This window comes from Martes martes (genome assembly GCF_963455335.1).
Source record: "Martes martes genome assembly, chromosome: 9".
Lineage (NCBI taxonomy): Eukaryota > Metazoa > Chordata > Mammalia > Carnivora > Mustelidae > Martes > Martes martes.
The window spans coordinates 60,078,398-60,099,058 of record NC_137896.1 but is presented as its reverse complement, the minus strand read 5'-3'; the positions used below and the strand labels follow the sequence as shown (position 1 = coordinate 60,099,058).

At 42.1% G+C, this 20,661-nt stretch overlaps 1 protein-coding gene across 1 annotated transcript in view; it reads right to left on the bottom strand.

The window, feature by feature from the left end:
• The window catches only part of AFF3 (ALF transcription elongation factor 3), a 534,056-nt gene that overhangs the window by 107,550 nt on the left and 405,845 nt on the right, over nt 1-20,661 (bottom strand). Inside the window, exon 11 of the mRNA XM_080814081.1 lies at nt 4,108-4,159. Coding sequence (XP_080670207.1) covers nt 4,108-4,159 — 52 coding nt within the window. The remainder of the gene's footprint in view (nt 1-4,107; nt 4,160-20,661) is intronic.

Below are 20,661 nucleotides of genomic sequence, written 5' to 3'. Positions count from 1 at the left end.
CCAGATTTTGGGCCATAAAAAATACTTAGTAAATTTCCAAGAATTGAAATCATACAGAATGCGTTCTTTGATCACAATGGAACCAAACTAGAAATCAGTAAGTAAGATTATAGGAAGTCTCCAAACATTTGGAAATGAAACAACCCACTTATAAATAATCCATATATCAAAGGGGAAGTCTCACTGAACTGAAAGACAATGACAATAAAACGTATCAAAATCCGTGGGATGCAGCGTGCTGAAAGGGAAATGTATAACACTAAATGCTTATACTATAAAAGAGAATGAGTCTCAACTCAGTAATCTAAGGTCTCTCAAGAATCCGGAATAAGAAGAGCCAAATGAACCCAAAGCAACAGAAGGAGGGAAATAATAAAGTTAAGAAATCAATAAAATCAAAACAGAAAAATTGATAGAGAATATCAATGAAACAAAAAACTTGTTTTTTTGAAAAGATCAATGAAATTGAAAAACCTCTGGCAAGATGACGAAGACAAAAATAAGATCAGTTTCAAGATGAAATGGGATACCACCATAGACCCAGACATTGAAGGAACAATAAAAGAATAGAACTTTCTACGCATAAATATGAAAACTTAAATGACATGATAAATGAATTACTTAAAGAGCACATGTTGCCATAACCTACCCAATGTGAAATAACCTGAAGAGCCCTTTAACTATTCAGAAAATAGAATTTGTGTTAAAAGTCTCCAGACCCATGTGGTTTCACTGGAGAAATCTGACAGGTGTTAAAAGAAAAAGTAACATTAACTTTATATAATGTCTTCAAGAAAAAACAAGTGCAGGAAACACTAATGCCCTTCTTTTAAAACCAAAGACAGTACAAAAAAAGGAACTTTCTGAACAATATTGCTCACCACCATGAAAAAACAAATGTGGTGAGGATGTGAGCAACTGCAATTCTCTTACACTCCTGATGGGAGTGTCAGTTGGTGAAACTGCTTTGAATAAAGGTTTGAGATGAGCTACTCAGCTGGAACACGCATATACTCTCCTGGCCCTGATTTCTACTCTTAGGCATAGACCTAATAGAAATGTTCCCACATGCTCACCAGAAAACCTGTTCAAGGATATCAATGGCAGTACTATTCTAATAGCCCTAAATGCCTTTGTGCTCATCAGAAGTAGAATGGGTTAAGTAAATTAAGGTATATACACATGAAGAAATATGACGGAGCAATGAAAATGAACACCCTTCGATTACATGCAACATGGATGAGTCTCACAAACATAATAATGAGTGAAACAGGCCAAGGAAAAAGAGCACACACTGTGTGATTCCATTGACATAAAGTTCAAAAACAAGCAAAATTACTCTATGGTATTAGAAAAATAGGAGTGGTTATTCTTCTGGAGAGTGGTGACTGGATGGGGATGTGGGAGACCTGAGAGGCTGGCTGTGTCTTTATCTTGATCTGAGTGCTGATTACATGGGTGTGTGTGTGGTTTATGAATATTCATCACATTGTATTCTTAGGTTATATGTACTTTTCTCTGTGTATGGTATATTCAGTTCTCAGTTGACTAAAAGCAAAAAATCAAAAGCCTACTGGATCCAGTAACATGAAGATAACAGGTGAGCCCAGGTTCCAAAAAGTGGCAGGCTTTGGGATCTAACATTAATTCCCATTTTACAAATGGTGACTCTGGAGTAGAGAACATCTTGGGGACTGGGCCAGGGCTGCAAAGCTACTGCGTCACCAGCAGAGCAGGGATGTGAACCCAAGAAGAGGGCTGCTGAGCCTGGGCTCACTGACTAAACTAGCCTGTCTCTTCATTCTTGAGAGCGCAAAGTCAATGAGGATAAAGGAAGCATTAGATAGAGCGTTCAAATGCTGTGAGTCTGAGGCAACTGGAGGAAAGGCAAACAGGCATGGCAACTTGAAACTCTTGTGGGTATCTTTTTGTCACAGCAAGTGACCAATATTCACAAGGGCAGACAGATGTCATGTGCTCTGTTTATTGAGGCAGGGAAATGTACAATACATTTTTGAAAGATTTTGGGTTAAGGGATAAACTCTGATGATATCTAGCAAAATCATTTATTTGAAACACTTAATTATCTCTCAATGCCAGAGAAATGCAGTGTGTGTGTGCATGTGTGTCTGCGTGCAAGTGTGTCCGTGTGCGCGCGCGTGCTCTACTCTTCAGGGGAACAATCATATTTTGGTCTTGGAGGGGAAAAAAATACCATATCATTAGTCTTTTTTAAAAGCACAGAAATTATGATTTTGTGATTAGGCCAGGCTATAATTATAGGCCAAAGCAGGATAACTTAATATAATTAGTGTTAGAGCAATCACTTAAACTACCACATACAAACCACTGTCTGGAGTCTTAATTATACTACTGTCTAAAAATCATTCATTCTGTCAGCTGATCTCATTGCAAATGGTGGAAAGGTGTATGCACATAGGGACAAAATATAAGAATAAAGGATTTAACCTGTATATTCGCAATATAACATTCATTATCCATGGTCACAGATGAAAAAGCAGTAGCTAATAAAGCTAAATGATTCAACTTAAAGTTCTTACTGCCTTAGAGAGCATGTCTAGTTCATCCTTGATAACTAATTTTTTTTTAAATTGAGTTTTCAGTGGAAATATTTCCTGGAAATAACTCTGGAAAATTCTTTCCAAATTAAGAAAACTTGCTGAATGCAATACTCTATGAATCCCCTTTCTAATCTAAAGGATACACAGCCTACACATCTGATATGACTTAATCCACAATATATGTATCTGAAACTGTCACTGGGAAATCCACGAAGATGTGATTGGCTGATAGTTACATAGATGAGGAACCAAAATTAGGAGTGAAGTCATCATCAGCTCTGCCAAGATTGCCGTGTTATGGATATCTGACGGTCCTAGTGTGCACACCTAGAAACAAAGTCATCAGTCTCTACAAAACCTGAAGCATGAGCAGCTTTCCTTGCTCAGTTAACCTTTCTTCACTTGGCTGCTACTCTAGCTTCAATGTGAGGTCTCTTTCACACCCAGGCCCTTCTTTGGGGCCTCACCTTCTTCCCTAAGGTGAACAAATGCCTCTGTGACCTCACAGCCACATTCTGCTTAGATGCTCTCCCTGGAAATGTTCCTTTGACTTATTTCACCTCTGCACACTTTGTTCACTATGTGCATTTGCATGGCTAGACAGCTGAATTGCTTGTGTAGCATTCCACGACACCTTTGCATAAAATTTACGATTCCAGGACCAACCACATACTGTCTCCTATTGCATGTAAAAATAACTTCTGGAAAAACCTCTCTGGCTTGTCTTTATACCTACCACATTTGTCCAAACTTGACAAAATACCACATAGATAATAAGAAAAAGGAAACAGAAGTAGAGGAAAATCTATCTTTTGTGTTTTCAAACTTGCTTTAAAACACAAACATTTCCTGCAATGCAGAAGTTGAAAGTGATGAATGTTACGTGGATATTTTTGCACCTTAACTGACTGATCAGAATAGTATTTATAAACCTCTGACTGATGTCTCGAGCTTGTAAATCAACACCACGGGAGAACACTTTAAGCACATTTATCATCTAAGACAAACAGCCTATTCAGAGCATGATTATTTTTTATTCATCATTTAAGTTTCACCTCTACATTTGCTTCTTCTCAATGTTAATAATATCTATATAAGACTTCTCAATATTTAATGTTACAGTTTGCCCGTTGCATGCTGATAAGGTTAGGTCACACGCTTGATCTCTAGAAGACCAGTGAGCTTTGCCAAGAAGGAAAAAAAAAAAAGAAAAGAAAAGAAAAAGAAAACAAAAAAAGGGTCTATTTCATATTGAAGTTTGATGCTAGTCAGCTTCCTTGTCAGTTCCCATTGTTGGTTTCAATGACACAAAAATCACAGCATCACAGTTTTAAGGGAAAGTAAGCCCAAGATATTTTAGTGGACTGGTCCCATGGCATGGAAGCTTATAATTACTGGAGAGCACCCAGCATCCTAGAGCACCACAATTTCGAGTGTGTATGATTCAGTCAGCTCCCAGGACAGCCCACTGGGTCAGTGGCGCAGTGTCACATTCAAAGGACAGCAACATAAAACCAAATCTTACCTGCTCATTCTCCTCTTCATCACTACTTAGCTTAAGGTCATCTTCTAGCATTCTAAAAAAAAGAACAAAGAAGTACAGATACTTAACAAATTCAAAATAATTCAGCACCAAAATATCTTTTTTTAAAAATAAATATATTTATTTATGTTGCAATAATAAGTATATTTCCTGATTAATTAAAAAAAAACCCTTTCCTTTTAAGCCTTTTTTTTCTGATGTCCTTAGGAAACAACAAACTACCCCATAAAGCCAATTAATGCCTCACAACAGTCCTTCATAGGATCAGATGGGTTGCTTCGAGAATATGAGGTTGTAAACCAACAGAATCAAATAGGCGCTTTTGCCTGCGAAGTTTGAATTCCAGTTACTTGTTCAATGTTTGGTGCAGGACAGGTGCTGCGCTATGTCTCCATGATTATTCATGGTAAACAATGAGACAGCAGGTAGAACTCTGCCGACAGCAATAACACAATGAACTGGAGCTGCTTAGGTCTCCATCAGTCAAAGATCTGGAGAAGACATCTGCCTGAAGATTGCTGGATGAGGAAGACCAAATAGGAGAGAACTTTCCGAAAAGACTCTGTGAAGGCAACACTCAAGTGCTCTCCGGCTCTGTCAGATTTGCCACGGTGGAGGCGGTGGGGAAGAATACTTTTGAGTCCATAGAGTCCAAAGTAAAAACATGCAAATGGAAAATCAAGCCTTCTTATTTCTGAAGATGATACAATTGTATTCTTAGTAGCACTGCTGAATTGTTTACAGGGTAATAGTTTTCAGATTAATTCATTTCAAAAGAAATCTCACTCAGAAGGATACTCTACAATGCAAATGAATGCAGGCAGAGGTGCTGGGGGGGGGGGGGGCGGAGCATCCATTGCTGACAGACCCCAGGGCTCCAGGAATCAGTGTGAAGGCCACTGAGCCCATGTGCTTCAAAGACCTCACTATTCTCCTTGAAGTCACCTTCCAAAGACTGTCCCCTAAAATATGCCTCATTTCTTTAAAAGCCAACTATAGGCCCATCATCAGTATATTCCTCTGAATATTTTTATAAATAGTTTCAGTGACTTTTGTGGTGAACTTGGGGTAAAGATTTGCCAGGGCAGCACATGGACCCAGTTTTGCCCCAACTGGCCATTTGTTTGGAGAAAATCACTTAATGCCCTCACCCCTGGTCCTGTTGCCTGAGCTGTAAAATGACAGGTTATGTCGGGCTATCTCTATGGTCCAGCCCTGCTTTAGATTCCAGGAGTTTAGGGAATAAAGTTACCTCCTCTTTCGTAAAGCAGAAAAACTCTTGTATTTGTCATAGAGAGCACAGCTGAGATATTTCTAAGCAATTTCAGATGTATCATTTAAGTCATAACCATTAGGACAACAGATCTGTTTCCTCACAGGCGATGGTTATTCTACCAGTATGGAGTATCACTCTTTTAGTATTTCAACCACAGGCAAACCAAGAAAACATCAGTGAAGACTGCAGAGCTATATCCCCAACTGCCCTTTGTCTCTGTTGGGTGTACCCTCCATTCCCTTTGACCTCACAAACTCCTGCCCTTAGCTTCAAAGAGAAGAGACATGGTGATGATTTATTACAGCACTGTTTGGGAAGAACCTTCTAGGAAGGGGACTACGTTTTCTTTGTCCTTGAGTCCCCAGTGACTAGCACAGTGACAGCACAGAATACAATACCAGTTTGTTGGCTGGGCTGGGGTGCTTTCCCAAAGCCCATTTTCCTACCAAAAGGCGCAAATGCCTTTCTGATGAAAAAGCCCAGAGAAGCAGGACCATTTCTTGCCTCCACCCCTCACTCTCTCTTTAGGGGTAAACTGCCAGCTGCAATTTGGTTTCATCTCGAGGACTGCCCTGCAAGCACTGGGTGTTCCAAGTGTGGGTGGTCCTGTCAGTGGGTGGGAAGAAGGAGGGGTAAGGACACACACAATCTACGTTAACAACCCCTTTGTTGTTGGATAGAGGTCATGTCAAGGGTGACTGAGAAGTTTCATCTTTTTATGGCCAATAGTATGCACAGACTAGAAGGCCACTGTCAACCAGAGCAAGAAACCCCAACATGCCCCAAAGCAAGGGATCTCAGCTTGGCTGCAAACCAGCCATGTGACTCAGTCACCACACAAGGCTGGCAACACTGAAAGGAACCACAACAGTAAGAACAGTATGTGAGGTTCTCTTCTAAGGTAGAGAATACAGCTTATTTTTGTTTACTTTAAGCATGTGCTAAGTATGTAAACACATCACTGGGTGTTCGTTTGAATTTCATACTATCTCTCACATCCCTGATCCCAGGTAGGTCACACCTCTGGGCCTCAGCTTTGTTATTTCTATATTTGCCATTGTCTCCAGAAGAAAAGCAGTCAGAGATCCACACTGCTTTGTGAATTTTTTATATTAAAAAAATGACTTTATTATGTTTCTGGCTGAGATCTAAAAACAAAGGATCAAATGGAAAAATACCTCACATTCAAGAGAGACTTCCCAAGAAGTTAGAATCCAATTAAACTTACAAATCTTAAATGGGAGGAAATGGCACCGAAACACTAAGTCCAACAGTTCCTACACATCCCACAGCAGTCCTGGGACACTGCTGTCACCAACACTACAAGCCACAGACCCAGAGAAGTCAGTCACCACCATTCTTGTGCCCAATCACCAGCAGTCACGCACCAAGGGAACAGATGCTCAAGGCCATCCAGGAACACCGTCCAGCCTCTGTGCTTTATTCTGACGGTCACGGCGGAACCTCCGTGACTCAACATTCACTGTGTTCTTTAGGCCTGGCCCAACACACTTGAGGAGGAGGAGCCAAAGTGGATATTTGAGGTTAGAGCTGAACAACAAACCATGGTTGGAGAAGAAAAATGTTGTAATCCCACAAGATCCTAAGAAATGTCAGTGTGTGGAGAGTGGCAGGTAGACAGGAAGCTGGGATTAGCTCCATGTAAACACACTGTGGCAACTGTGCCCCCAACTCCAATCTTATACACTTGAGAACATTTTATCATCTATTTATGAAAGGAATAGACTGGCATGGGTATATTAAACAAGAACAAAAGACAAAGGTTTAAACCAGAAGTAAAAGAAAATCCAAATTCAGTGTTGGCGACATCAAGGGGCAGAGGCAGGTATCTCCAACTCCATTTTTGAAAAAAGTAAGGCAAAATCTCCCATGCTCTGAAGGGCTGGAGGCAGAGCTGGGATGGATCATCTGTACATCAGCGTAGGGCCTGTGCTTCGGGATTGTGCTGGCTCCAGGGGGCACCGGGCCTCACCCCTACAACCCCACATCTGAGCGCCAACGGACCTTCCTCCAGCCAGTGATGCCCACCCAACCAGAGCTGCTCCCTTTCATGTTTCCTGAGCCCTTCCCCTTCTCAGCCCCTCGGAACCCTCCCAGGTGCCCAGACTGTTGATTAGTAGCAGTGCTGAGCACTGAACGGATGTTCATGCCAGGCTGGCTAAGAGCACTTTCTACACGTTACCTTGTTCATCCCACGCAGTTCCTCCAGCTGGGCACTGCTGCGGCAGCAGGCAGGCCATGGTGCTCGGAGCTCGGACTCTGCAGTCAGACTGCCCAGGATGAACCCTAGCTCTACCACTCAACTAGCTGAGTGACCCGATACCTGCCTCAATGGGTCTTCCAGAGAAATCATTACGCAATTATTAGAAAGTGCTTAGCACAGAACCTGGAACAGAGCAAGCATTCAGTAAAGGTTCGTTTTTATTAATATTCCTTCCTTTTAATCTCCGACGGTAATTTAGCCTTAGGGCATTTAAGGAATTTGCATGGGGAAACAATTTGGGAAAAAAGATGTTCCTATAATAACGCCTTAAATCTGAGCCCTTTGCTCTACTTTCTGGACATTCTGAAAAGAAAAGATGAGATTTTCCAGAGACTGTGAATGGGGTAATGTATTTTAGGTTATAACCGCCACTGTGGTTGATTGATCTGAGGTGGCTTACTGCTACAGTGGACACAACCCATGCCCGTCAGCCTCAGAGCACAAGATCTGCCCTGAAGGCCAGCGGTCAGCCAGATGGCCCCGAGTCCCCTAGCAGGACCCACGGAGTGATGACAACAGGGATGCGAAACAAAACAGACAATAAAACAGAACTTTCTGAAGTAAGGCCAGAGAGCAGAGGTGCAGCCAGAGGTGCCAAGGAACCTGGGGCTCTGTGCCTGGAACACCTGACGTGCTGTCACTGCTGTCAGAAGCACTCCAAGGTCGTGCCCGATGGTGACTTACCACGGAGTCTGAACCAGGTAAACCAAGCACTGAGGCGTGAGAGGCCGCAGGCAGGATTTTTAAACATGCAATTCGGTAATTAAGATTCTACCTATTTTTCACGCGGGAACTGCGTCAGACAACAGTTTCTGAAAATGATCGTCCCAGGCTTGTTATCACACGCCTCGGGGAGCACCTGGTGCAAAGGTCCCGAGGTTTTGAGCCGCGGGCTGAAGGTCCCACGCTCTCACGCAGGGAGGGGGCCTGGCGTGGACGGCTTCCAGGGGAGGGCGCGACGCAGTGGCTTCCGAGCTCTGACCAGGGAAGTAAGCACAGACAGCTCCCTTTGAGGTTTGCCGGGTATTACCTCAGGTAGTGAAGGGTGAACGGCAGCACCGCCCCCTAACCATCGGGAAGTCCGGCATCACGCAGCCTTCACGCACTGTTGTCGTCACGTGGTGGTGGGGCGTGTGCATGGCCCTGTAGTCACGTGGTAACGGGGGCGGGGCGGGCGCGCGGTCCAAGGGCGGGTTCCCTCACGTACTACATACAGATCAGCACTGCCACTTGAGCATTTGAAAAAATGCCCCCAAACTGTGAAGCTCTGGCACACACAACTCTCACAGAACCCAGCTGCCTCATCTGCTGGTCTCTGCGGTAGCGCTCAGGAAGGGGAGAAATGAAACAGAACGCTCACGACTGTAAGAGCTGATGATGGTAACTTGCCCACGTGCGGTATTTTAAAAACTGGGCCATAGACACATTTCCGTTGTTGCCAGTCCTTACGTTTCCGAGGTACAACACTTCTCAGGGAGCATAAAGAGTAGCCTCTCCTTAGCAGATGGCCAACTGCTTCTCATGCTCCTGTATTGCTTCACAGGTATCGCGTACCGGCACATTAACTACCTTCAAATGTAATGACAGTCATTTCACAGAGCAGTGGTTTTTAATTAATAGGATTTCCCTGGAATTACTTGCCATTTGGGGCCCTTAAGAGATCTGAATCCTTTAGCCCTTTAAAGTTCATTTCATTTTGCTTGATCTTAATGGCTTTTTAAAAAATCTAACTTCTAATTGGGCCGTTTGATTTTCAGATTTGCTTCTTCTATAGCTGGTGCTACTACTGTCTCCAACTATTTGAGATTTAAAGTCAAAGACAAATGTTTATAACTCCCCATTAAACATATTCATACATGCAAATATCTACTCTAGCAATTAGCTGTGCAGGATAGCCTACTCGTTTCGCAAGTGCATCCCTCTGCTGGTACTCCCCAAGCCATCATCTCTACTGCTAGGAACATGAGAAGGAAGTTATAAAACACCTTTCATTCTGTCTGAAGTCCACTGCTCTGTGAGGGTCAGTGCTACCATCTGTCTGGGCTTATTTTCACAAACAGGTAACTACTCTTCTCTCTGCATTTGTTCAGAAGAGTTTAGCTCATGCCATTCCAGTCAACTGGGAGGCAGGAAGGCTAGGATAGGATCACAGAGGGGTGATGGTGATTTAGTGTAGCCAATGCACAAATGAAGTAACAGTCTGGAAGCAAATAGAGAAATCAGGAGTAAGAATAAGGGGCTGGTCTAGATGACCTAGAAGTTTCAACTCTGATATTTTCCTATCAGGGTGTCATATCTACATCAATTTTTTTTTTTTTTTTGAAACAATGGTGGTTCATAGGGAGATGGTGTTTGCTCACACGTGTCTCCTTCCTGGACTTCCTCTTCCAGGGATTATTCCGATTGTTCATGAAATCGGCAAATAATCTGATTTTGCCATGTTCATCCTGTTGCAGAGGACGAAAGTGCACTGTAGCTCTTCTGTTTATGACCTTACTTTTTCTTAGGAACAGTAAGTTCCCATGGTCCTCTTCTCCCACTTACAAGCTGAGTGCACCTGCCACCTTCTATACAGGCCTGTCTTCCCTGGGGCCAGCATCTCATTTCCTACCATTAAGACTCTCACAAAAAACCAACCTCATTTAGAAGACCTGTTAAACTCTGGTGAGATACAAGATGAATCTGTGCCTTCAAAATCTCAATCGAACAACTGTCTTTCCCAAGAGGACTCATATCTAATACATTAATATTGAATAAATAGCAATCAAAGGAAACTGGAAACCAACACTAATTTAAAAAAAACATAGTCAGTGGTACTAGAGTGTGAGGTGGGTGGGATGATTTCTGGAGACCAGGGAGCTCAGGAAAAGCTGCAAGGAGGAGGGAGTACCTGAAGGTCTTCAAGTCCTACAGGAGGCAGATGAAGTCAGGGATGTCTACACTGCCCCACAGAGAAAGGGTGACAGACAAGCACAGAGTGGGAATGGAGGTTGTTTATTTCCCTTATTCTCATGGTATTTTTAAAAAATAATACATACACATAGTTTAGATTTCCCCAAATAGAATAAGATATACAATGAAATGTCTCCCTCCTGACCTTCTTCGTACCCTCATACTTCCTGCTCTCATCCCCCAAAGTCACCCCCGGCTGTAGCTTCTTATATATTATCTCAGAGTTTCTTTATGTGTTAACAAACAAATATGAATGCAGCGCATTAGATCCCTCAGGGTAAGTACATGACATTAAAGAACAACTATGTGGTGGACAAATATAATAACTGGACCCTAATTAGTTGGCTGTGGCAGGCAGCTTTTAAGATGTTCCCAGTGATCCTGCCTCCTGATATGCCCCTGGAACTCCCCTCTCCTGATTGTGGCTGCACCTAGTGACTGGCTTCTAGTAAACAGAGGAGGGCAAAAGTGATAGGATGTTACTTGCAAGTTTAGCTGACCCCTGCTTGCTGGCATGCATACTCTTTTACTCTTCTTGCGAGCCTGCTTGGATGGAAAAAGGCTGCCATGTTGTGAGCTGCCGTATGGAGAAATTCCCATGGCAGGGAACTTTTGCGGGGGGGGGCCCTCTGGCCAACAGCCAAGAGGAACTAAGGTCCTTAGCCCAGCCACCCAGGACGAACTGAATTTTGTCAACAACCACATGAGTGAGCCTACAAGAGGGTCTCTCCCCAGGTAAGGTGTGAGATGACTTCAACCCATCCACACCTTGTGGCCTTATGAGAGATTCTTAGCCAGAGAACTCAGGTGAGCCATGCTCAGATTCCTGACTGACAGAAACTGTAGAGTGATAAATGTTGTTTGAAGCCACTAAGTTTTGGGGTAATTCGTTAGGCATCAATAAGTAATTCATATGCTGGCGGATGATATTAAATATTTAGTGTGTCCCTTTTCAAGATCACTCTCAGTTGCTTGAGCTAAAAGCATTAGTAGCCATTATTCAAGCCATCCAACAGAAGTATAAGGTGGGCTTAAAAGGTAATAAAGAAGTTCTAAAAGTCATGTTAAAAAGGGTAAAAAGAAATAAGTAAAACCAACCTCAATAGTACGTTTTATTTATGCTAACATATATCAACATGATAATATACATATTTCAAATGCTCACTAGCCCATGTGGCCAGTGGCTCCTATACTGGGCAATGCAGGCTCATACTATTTTAGAAGGTGAAGGGTGTTCAAATCTCCAGGAGGTTTTAAGTTTTTTCCATCTCCACTCACCCCTCAGTCCCTGTTTGTTTCTTTCATATGTCAATCTTCTCTAATGCTTCTTGCCTAACAGGGTACACTGAACAAGTCTGTGACAGCAAAGATCCTAGTAACTTAGCATGTGCAGGAGGTGAGGGAGGAGACAGGGAAGGCTTTGGTCAGAATCATTGCAAACTCATACCCCCACTAATGATCCTTCATGGAGACTGGGATCCCAAAGGACCATTTTGTTCCATGTTACAAATGTTTCAATGACCCATTTTGCTTCTAATTCTGATGATGCTAATTACATGTGGCATGACATTCCACAATGTACATGGAAGATTCTGGCTTCATGGAAAAGGTGGAAGGCAGAAAACTGCACAGAGCTGCAGGTGGCCTACAAGAGGGGTATACTTAGGGCAACATGTTTAGGAGCCATGGCCTAGGAAAATAGAACAATGGGTTGCCTTGCAAATACACCTGTCAGATGCTGACTGGGCAAGAGAACTCTGAATACTTGTTGCTCTGACTCACCTCTTACCCACTCCTCTTGCATGTACTAAAGACATATCTCACAAAAGCTATTTAAAATATTCTGTTTTTTTAAGTTGTGTATTTTTATTTTTATTTTTATTATTTTTTAAAGATTTTATTTTATTTATTTGACAGACAGAGATCACAAGTAGGCAGAGAGGCAGGCAGAGAGAGAGAGGAGGAAGCAGGCTCCCTGCTGAGCAGAGAGCCCGATGCGGGGCTGGATCTCACAACCCTGGGATCATGACCTGAGCTGAAGGCAGAGGCTTTAACCCAGTGAGCCACCCAGGCGCCCCTAAGTTGTGTATTTTTAAAAGTGTGCTGGTTGTTTTTTTCACTTGGAATTGCAGCTCTACCTAGGGATGTTGAGTGGCCCAGAGGGAACTCTCTGTCTAGGAGAAATGGAATGCTGGGCCTGTTTTCCTTGAACATCCCATGGATGGAAAGCACCCAGATGGATATAAGTGCCACATACAGTTCATGTGACAGTGAAAATATGAAAATGCTCCAGCTTTTCCTTTTAGGGCAATGCAGTCCACAGTTATAAAGGAGCATTCTCTGAACACATTAGACTTTAAAATTGCTTCCCCCAGAAAGCATTACAGGAGAAGAGGGCTGTAGGTACTCTCTATCATTTCTATCAAAAAACAACTGAGGCTTTAGAAATAGCACTTTAATAGGGAATGCTTTCTCCTCAAAGACAGTTTAAAAATTCCTATCCTTGTTTGTTACAAGGACTTCTAGAAAATTAGTTTCTGAACTTGATGTTCTCGGTATTAGAGGATTCAGTTTCTGAGTAAATTCAAGTACACCGCGTGGAAGAATAAGATCCTTTTCCAAGCAGACACCAGAAGAGAGGTCAGAGGACCCTGACTGGGAACATAAAGTTTTCTCGGCTTCACAGATCCAATGATGGGCATTTATTTACTTATTCTATTTGAAGAGGAATGTATACCTAACCAGAGGGGAAATGAGGTATGTACATATATGGCTCATGTTTGGATATTAATTGGTTGTCAATTAATTAGTAAGCTGGTTGCCTATTCTGTTTGCTAACTAATGGTTTACTTTTTTTTTTTTTTAAGATTTTATTTATTTATTTGAGAGAGAGAGACAGTGAGAGAGAGCATGAGCGAGGAGAAGGTGAGAGGGAGAAGCAGACTCCCCGTGGAGTTGGGAGCCGATGTGGGACTCGATCCCTGGACTCTGGGATCATGACCTGAGCCGAAGGCAGTCACTTAACCACTGAGCCACCCAGGCGCCCCCTAATGGTTTACTTTTGACAGTAAGAATGCACTGAACCTGGGCGCCTGGGTGGCTCAGTGGTTTGAGCCGCTGCCTTTGGCTCAGGTCATGATCTCGGGGTCCTGGGATCGAGTCCCGCATCGGGCTCTCTGCTCGGCAGGGAGCCTGCTTCCTTCTCACTCTCTCTGCCTGCTTCTCTGCCTACTTGTGATCTCTCCCTGTAAAATAAATAAATAAAAAATCTTTAAAAAAAAAAAAAAAAAGAATGCACTGAACCTAGAAGGGTCATACATCTGCTAGGTTAAGATTTGTTTGTTGGTTTATGATACCAGTTTTTGCATTTTTGTGGCTATTGTTATTAATAAGTTAATTGCCAGGAGAGTCCCTAATTGGGAGATGTATTTGAACTGCTAAATTGTTAGAATGAGAAAAGAGAACCACTAGCAAATACATACACTTTAAGTATGCCAGCCTTATCTGTTGCCTGCGAATGGCATAATGTCGGGGTTTCTAAACTTCACTGCACATCAGAATCACTTGGGATTTTTGAAAAATACTGACGCCTGGCTCCCACCCCACCCCTCATATTCTGATGTAACAGGGATATGATCTGGGGATCCAGCTTTTTTAAAAGCTCCCCAGGTGATTTTGATTTACAGCAGAGTTTGGGAGGTACTATATAACACAGAACTGGACAAAGAATCAGAAGAGCTGCATGCCTTCAACAGTTCTGGACCTAAACTCTGAAGTTTTAGTTTACTCATTATTAAAATGGGATGACAGGAGTCCCTGGGTGGCTCAGTCAGTTAAGCGTCTGTCTTCTGCTCAGGTCATGATCCCAGAGTCTTGGGATGGAGCCCTGCACTGGGCTCCCTGCTCAGCGGGGAGTCTGCTTCTCCCTCTTCCTCTGCCCCTCACCGCCTGCCACTCGTGCTTGCTCACTCTCTCTCTCTCAAATAAATAAGTAAAACCTTAAAAAAAAATAAAATGGGATGATAGTTGATTCAAATGAGCCAATAAAAAGAAAAGCACACTGGAAACTGCAAAGCCTTATAGAGGCTTCCCAGCAATTCGGTTAACATTATCTTAGGTGCTTTAAAAAATATTGACTCATTTTACACAGTGAAGGAAACCATCAACAAAATGACAAGGCAACCTACTGAATAGGACAAGACATGTGCAAAGGATAGATCTGATAAGGAGTTAATATTCAAAATATATAAAGAAATCTTACAACTCAGCACCCAAATACAAATAATCCAATTAAAAAATGGGCAGAAGACCTGAATATACATTCTTCAAAGAAGACACACAAAGGGCCAACAGACCCATGAAAAGATGCTCAACATCACTAATCATCAGGGAAATGCAAATCAAAACCAAAATATCACTTTACACTTGTCAGAATGGCTAGAATCAAAAACACAAGATATAATATGTATTGGCAAGGATGTAGAGAAAAAGAACCCTCACATACTACTGAGGGGAATGCAAACTCGTGCAGCCACTTTGGAAAACAGTATGGAGGTTCCTCAAAAAATTAAAAATAGAATTAGCATATGATCTAGTAACTTCACTACTGGTTATTTGCCCAAAGAAAATGAAAAGACTAATTCAAAAAGATAGAGCACCCCCATGTTTATTGCGGCATTATTCACAATAGCCAAGACATGGAAGCAACCTAAGTATCCAACAGATGAGTGGATAAAGAAGATCTGGTGTATATCTACAGTGGAATATTACTCAGCCATAAAAAGAATATCTTGCCATTTGTTACTACATGGATGGATCTAAAGAGTATAATGCAAATGAAGTAAGATGGACAGAAAAATACCACATGATTTCACTCATATGTTAAATTTAAGAAACAAATGAAGAGAAAAGAGATGAGACAAACAGAAAATAGACTTATATACAAAGAATAAACTGGTGGTGGCTTGGGGTAGGTTTGTGAGGAAGATGAATGAAATAGATAAAGGAGAAAGAAAAAAAATACTGGCTCATGGGCCTCATCTCCAAGAATCTGATTTAATTGGTCTTGGGTTGGGCAGGGGCATCAGTACTTCGACAGGCAACCCAGATGACTTTACTGTTCAGCCAGGGTTAAAAACGACTGCCTCAATTCCAGGTGAATGATCACCCTCTCATTAAAGCCATTGCCAATCCACAGGACAGAATTCTTCCCATCTTATCTAATTTTGCACAGAATTAAGGACTGCTTGTCACTTTGTCTGGCTCCAAGTTTCACCTTCCATTTGAGTAAGAATGCTTCCAAGGGAGAGGTGTGTTTCCTAGGATAAGGCACAAACCCATCATTACTAATGAGTTAAGGAAGTATTGTTAGTGTTTGAGAATTCTTCAGCGGTGGTTTTCAGAAACCAAGAACAGTGCTGGGGGCACTTGAGATTGTTTTCTGGCCTATTCTTCAGCCCCTGGGAGGAAATACAGAAGGTTATAGGTTATTTTGCCTTTTCTGTTCTCTGGGGAAGTCCCGGAACTTTCTTCAAGACAAAATAGCACAGTTGACATCTCAGCTCCCTTTCAAAGCACTACTCTGTACCGCAGGGGCTAGAGGCCTAGGAACCACACTCCCTGCCAACAGGGTTTTTGGCTAGATGTCACCAGTGCAAGGCACTGAATCTGGTTTGGGAGGTCAAAGAGTAATGGGAGCCATTAATGCTCCCAGGGCAGCAACAGCAGGTGTATAAGCTTCAGCAGATGGCAGATGTACTCTCCACTGGTTGGCTTCTAGGCATTCTTCTCTAACACGTGTAGGTGCTACAGACCTCTGAGATTATTGTTAGTAGTTTTCTGTAATTCCAGCTTTACTGATTTCCTAGTGGCTCCATGCTTGTAGCTTGCCTAGCCCTCCTGATGGGCTATGACCTATGGTTAGTACCTTTCTACTTAAAATACATAGGATGGTTTCTCTTTCCCAGATCAAACTCTGACTTACATGTACAGTAACTAAGAGCATGAACGCTGGAGTCAGAAAGCCTGATTTATTGATGTACATCCAGGCCCTGCCACATACTAGCTGTGTGTCCTTGTCCAAAGAACCCAGCATTGCTCTGTCTCGGTTTCCTCATCTTTAAAATAGAAAAGTTAGAGTGTTTAGCTCCCAGGAATACTCCGAGAATTATACAGGGAAAAATGCATAAAACATTCATACAGTGCCTGATACACAGGACTCACTCAATAAACATGCAATATTATTATTGGTATTTTATTACCCATTCTACCTTGTAACAATCAGCATGCTACACTTTAGGATCATTTCACTTCTTCTAAGAGCAAACATAAACTTCTTAATTTATTGACCATCTCCAAAGAGCCAGGGATACTCTAGGTTGCTGGTGATAAATAGTTGAAAAAGTCTTTGCCTTCAAGTGGCTCACTGCCTTTGGGAAGGAAAGGTAGAGAAATAAACCTAGCAAAGTAACAAAAAGTGGGAGCCCTTGGGGCACCTGGGTGGCTGAGTGGATTAAAGCCTCTGCCTTCGGTTCAGGTCATGATCTCAGGGTCCTGGGATCGAGCCCCGCATAGGGCTCTCTGCTCAGCAGGGAGCCTGCTTCCCTTCCTCTCTCTCTGCCTGCCTCTCTGCCTACTTGTGATCTCTGTCAAATGAATAAATAAAGAATCTTTAAAAAAAAAAAAGTGGGAGCCCAAATAACCATCTTCTTTCTTTGTCAGACAGTGCTGGCCCTTTTTATTTTTCCTCGTAGGTTTTATCTCCAGGCTTGGAAACCTCTCTGTAGTTCACTTCTGTGTCTACTATAAGTTCTCTGACGTCCTTCTGAATGTACAGAGTCCTGTGAGGGACACAGTCTACTATACAGGCTTTATCAATATTAGCTGGAGTGGGAGAAACACCTGTCCTATGTTGGCATTGTTCATTTAGTTGCTCCCTCCCTATCCATCAGCCTCTTTGTTCAGGATACCCACAGATCATTTGAGATTTCATCACAAATTTTAACAACCTTTCCCTATGCTCTGTGGACGTAGATGACCATTCTGGCTTCTGTGACTGTTGGAGGGGACCAAGCCAGAACTGGATACTGTAGAGACCCAGCCAAACCCCTATCTCAAGTTGTCTAGTCCCCTGGGACATACATCTTCAGAGTCTGAATCCCTGTGACTGGCTGCAGTCAGTGCCAGTATAAAGCCCTGTTAGTGGCTTTACACTAAAGCCACTAACCCTCTTTGCCACAAGCACAATAAGCTGATCATTTAAATGTAAAGAAGAGAAGAGGATATCCATGTCTCAAATTAGAGAAAAAGCATCCTATTAGCTATTCATTAAATTGGAAGATTGGTATATGATCCTCAAACTAAGGCATTTCCATAAATTCAGCTTAATGCTACCACTTTTGTAGTACTTCACATATTATCTCTGATACTTCCAGAATTTTTCATTATAAAACTAATCCAGGTGGTCTGAATATATAAAACAGATAATCCCAATTAAAAAAAAAAAACTCATATACACCAGGATTAATTCAGTACTTTTTTTTTTTTTAAAGTGCATAGGGTTGAAAATTAGGCCACATATATTCAATGTTCTATACTCATTCGCAGGTATGCACAACTGGCTTTTGCAATGGGAAACAATCACCCATTCAACATGCATCTCTATCCACCAATTACATCCCTTCGGGAGTTACTCTGCTTATGGTGATACAGAATGGATCAAACAACTCATGCACATTAAATCCCGCCATATCTATTGTGAAGGAGGGTTCCATTCACTGGATTGGAAACAGGGTCACAAGCACTAGTCAAGGTCACTTGTTTTGTAAAAAGTTTCAGCATTTCCTCATGGTTTTAGATCAGGTGTATTTTGGGGTTAAGTCAAGATGAGTAAAACTGCAGAATTAAGTTGTTTGTTGCCTACCCAGCTTTTTACATATTCATCTCTTTGACTTTCAGGTGGCAGAAAGAAACCTCAAGTGCAAAGAAAATAATTCATGTGAAAAATTTTAAGTGGTAGTGCATATTTTTGAAACAGAATGTGACTGCAGAGTAATGTTTGTTCTACTTACTGCTTAAGAAAATAACCAGTTGGCGCCTGGATGGCTCAGTTGTTTAAGCATCTGCCTTTGGCTCAGGTCATGATCAGAGGGTCTTGGGATCGAGCCCCACATTATGCTCCCTGCTCAGTGGGGAACCTACTTCTCCCTCTCCCTCTTGCTTTGCCCTTCACTCACCACTGTGTTCTCTCTCGCTTGCTCTGCTTTCTTTCTTTCCCTCAAGTAAATAAATAATAATTTAAAAAGGAACTAGCAATAATCATGATAAATACAGTTACTATCCTAGAGGTCATGGTGTAAATCGTGCCTATGTGGGTCTGTTCTTTGACAGAAGACAGGACCCCAGTCCAATGCAGACTTCCTGAGTTTCCAGTTTTAGATGGGTCAAGAGTCCTGGTTGGTAGTTTTTCATTAATATGGTGGAAAATCAATTGAGCTAAGGACCAACACTAGACAACACTGCAAAGAAAGTGCACTTTGTCTTTTAGCAACCTCTACCATTTTATGTGTACCCTCTCCCTTTCTCATAGCAGCATGTTCTTTTCCTGTCCCAGGATTCCATTTGGGATAAACAGACGTGACATTCAGTTGTCACGTCTCCTTAAGGTTCTTTTTCTCGGCTGTGACAATTTCTCAGTCTTGCCTTATTTTTGATGACCTTGACCATTTTGAGGAGTGTTGGTCATGAATTTTGTAGAATGTCCCACAGTTTGGGTTGTTTGATGTTTTTCTCCTGATGAGATTGGGGTTCTGGATTTGGGAAGGAAGGCCCCAGAGATAAAGTGCCATTCTTATTCCACCATATCAAGGGTGCCTGTTATCAACATGACTTATCACTTATGATGCTAAACTTAATCACTTGGCTGAAATTGTGTTTGTCAGATTTATCCACTGTAAAGTTACTCTTTTTCCTCCCTTTCCAGACTGCATACAGAAGTCACTGAGTAAAACTCATGCTTAAGGGGCACCTCCTTGAGGGACAGTAGCCATATAAATTATTTGGTGTTATTCTGTACAAGAAATTCGCCTGTTTATTTTTTTAACCACTTATTTATATCCATATGGATGCTTGCATATTTACTTTCTGTGCTGGGTTATAATCCAACACTGGTCAACTCTTTCTTTCTTTCTTTCTTTCTTTCTTTCTTTCTTTCTTTCTTTCTTTCTTAAGATTTATTTATTTGAGAGAGCGAGAGAGAGCATGGAGGGGAGGGCCAGAGGGAGAGAGAGAGAAAATGTCAAGCAGACTCCACTCTGAGCATGGAGCCCAAAATGGGCTCCATCTCGAGATTCTGAGATTGTGACCTCAGATAAAACCAAGAGTCGGGCACTCAACTGACTGCACCTCCCAGGCACCCTTCAACTATTTCTTAATCATATAAAAAGTACTAGACTGAGTAGTCCTTTTGACACTCTATAGATAGAGCCAAGGGGCAGAGTCACAGTGTTGCCAATGGTAGCTATAGACATAAATCAAAGCCTTGTCATTACCTGTGCAAAGTGATTAAAATCTGGCCAAAGAGACATTTTAAGTCCCAGCAAGGCATTCAGATTCTGATCAGCAAGGACAGAATTCTTTCTAAATGATAGATGTCTGCATATTCATATGTATACACTAGGGCTATCAGAGATACTCATTTGCTAAATGAAATAGACACCTTTGATTCTTTGTCTTGTTTGCTCACATGGATTTATGTGACATTCATATAACACTCCTTCCTTAAAATGTTCCTTGCCCAAGCTTCTCTGGTCCCTAAGGTCCTTTTTATCTTTGACTTCCCATTTCCTTTGATGAATCTATCCCTTTTGCCACTCTTCAGAAGCTGAATGTTACCTAGGATCCTGTCCTCAGTTTTTGTCTCTCCTCCCCCTTCTCACCTCCTCATCCATTCCTGAGGATGACATCTATGACCTCATCTACAGGCCGAAGTGCGCCCTGGTTTTTCAGCACTACGGCTTCCTGCACG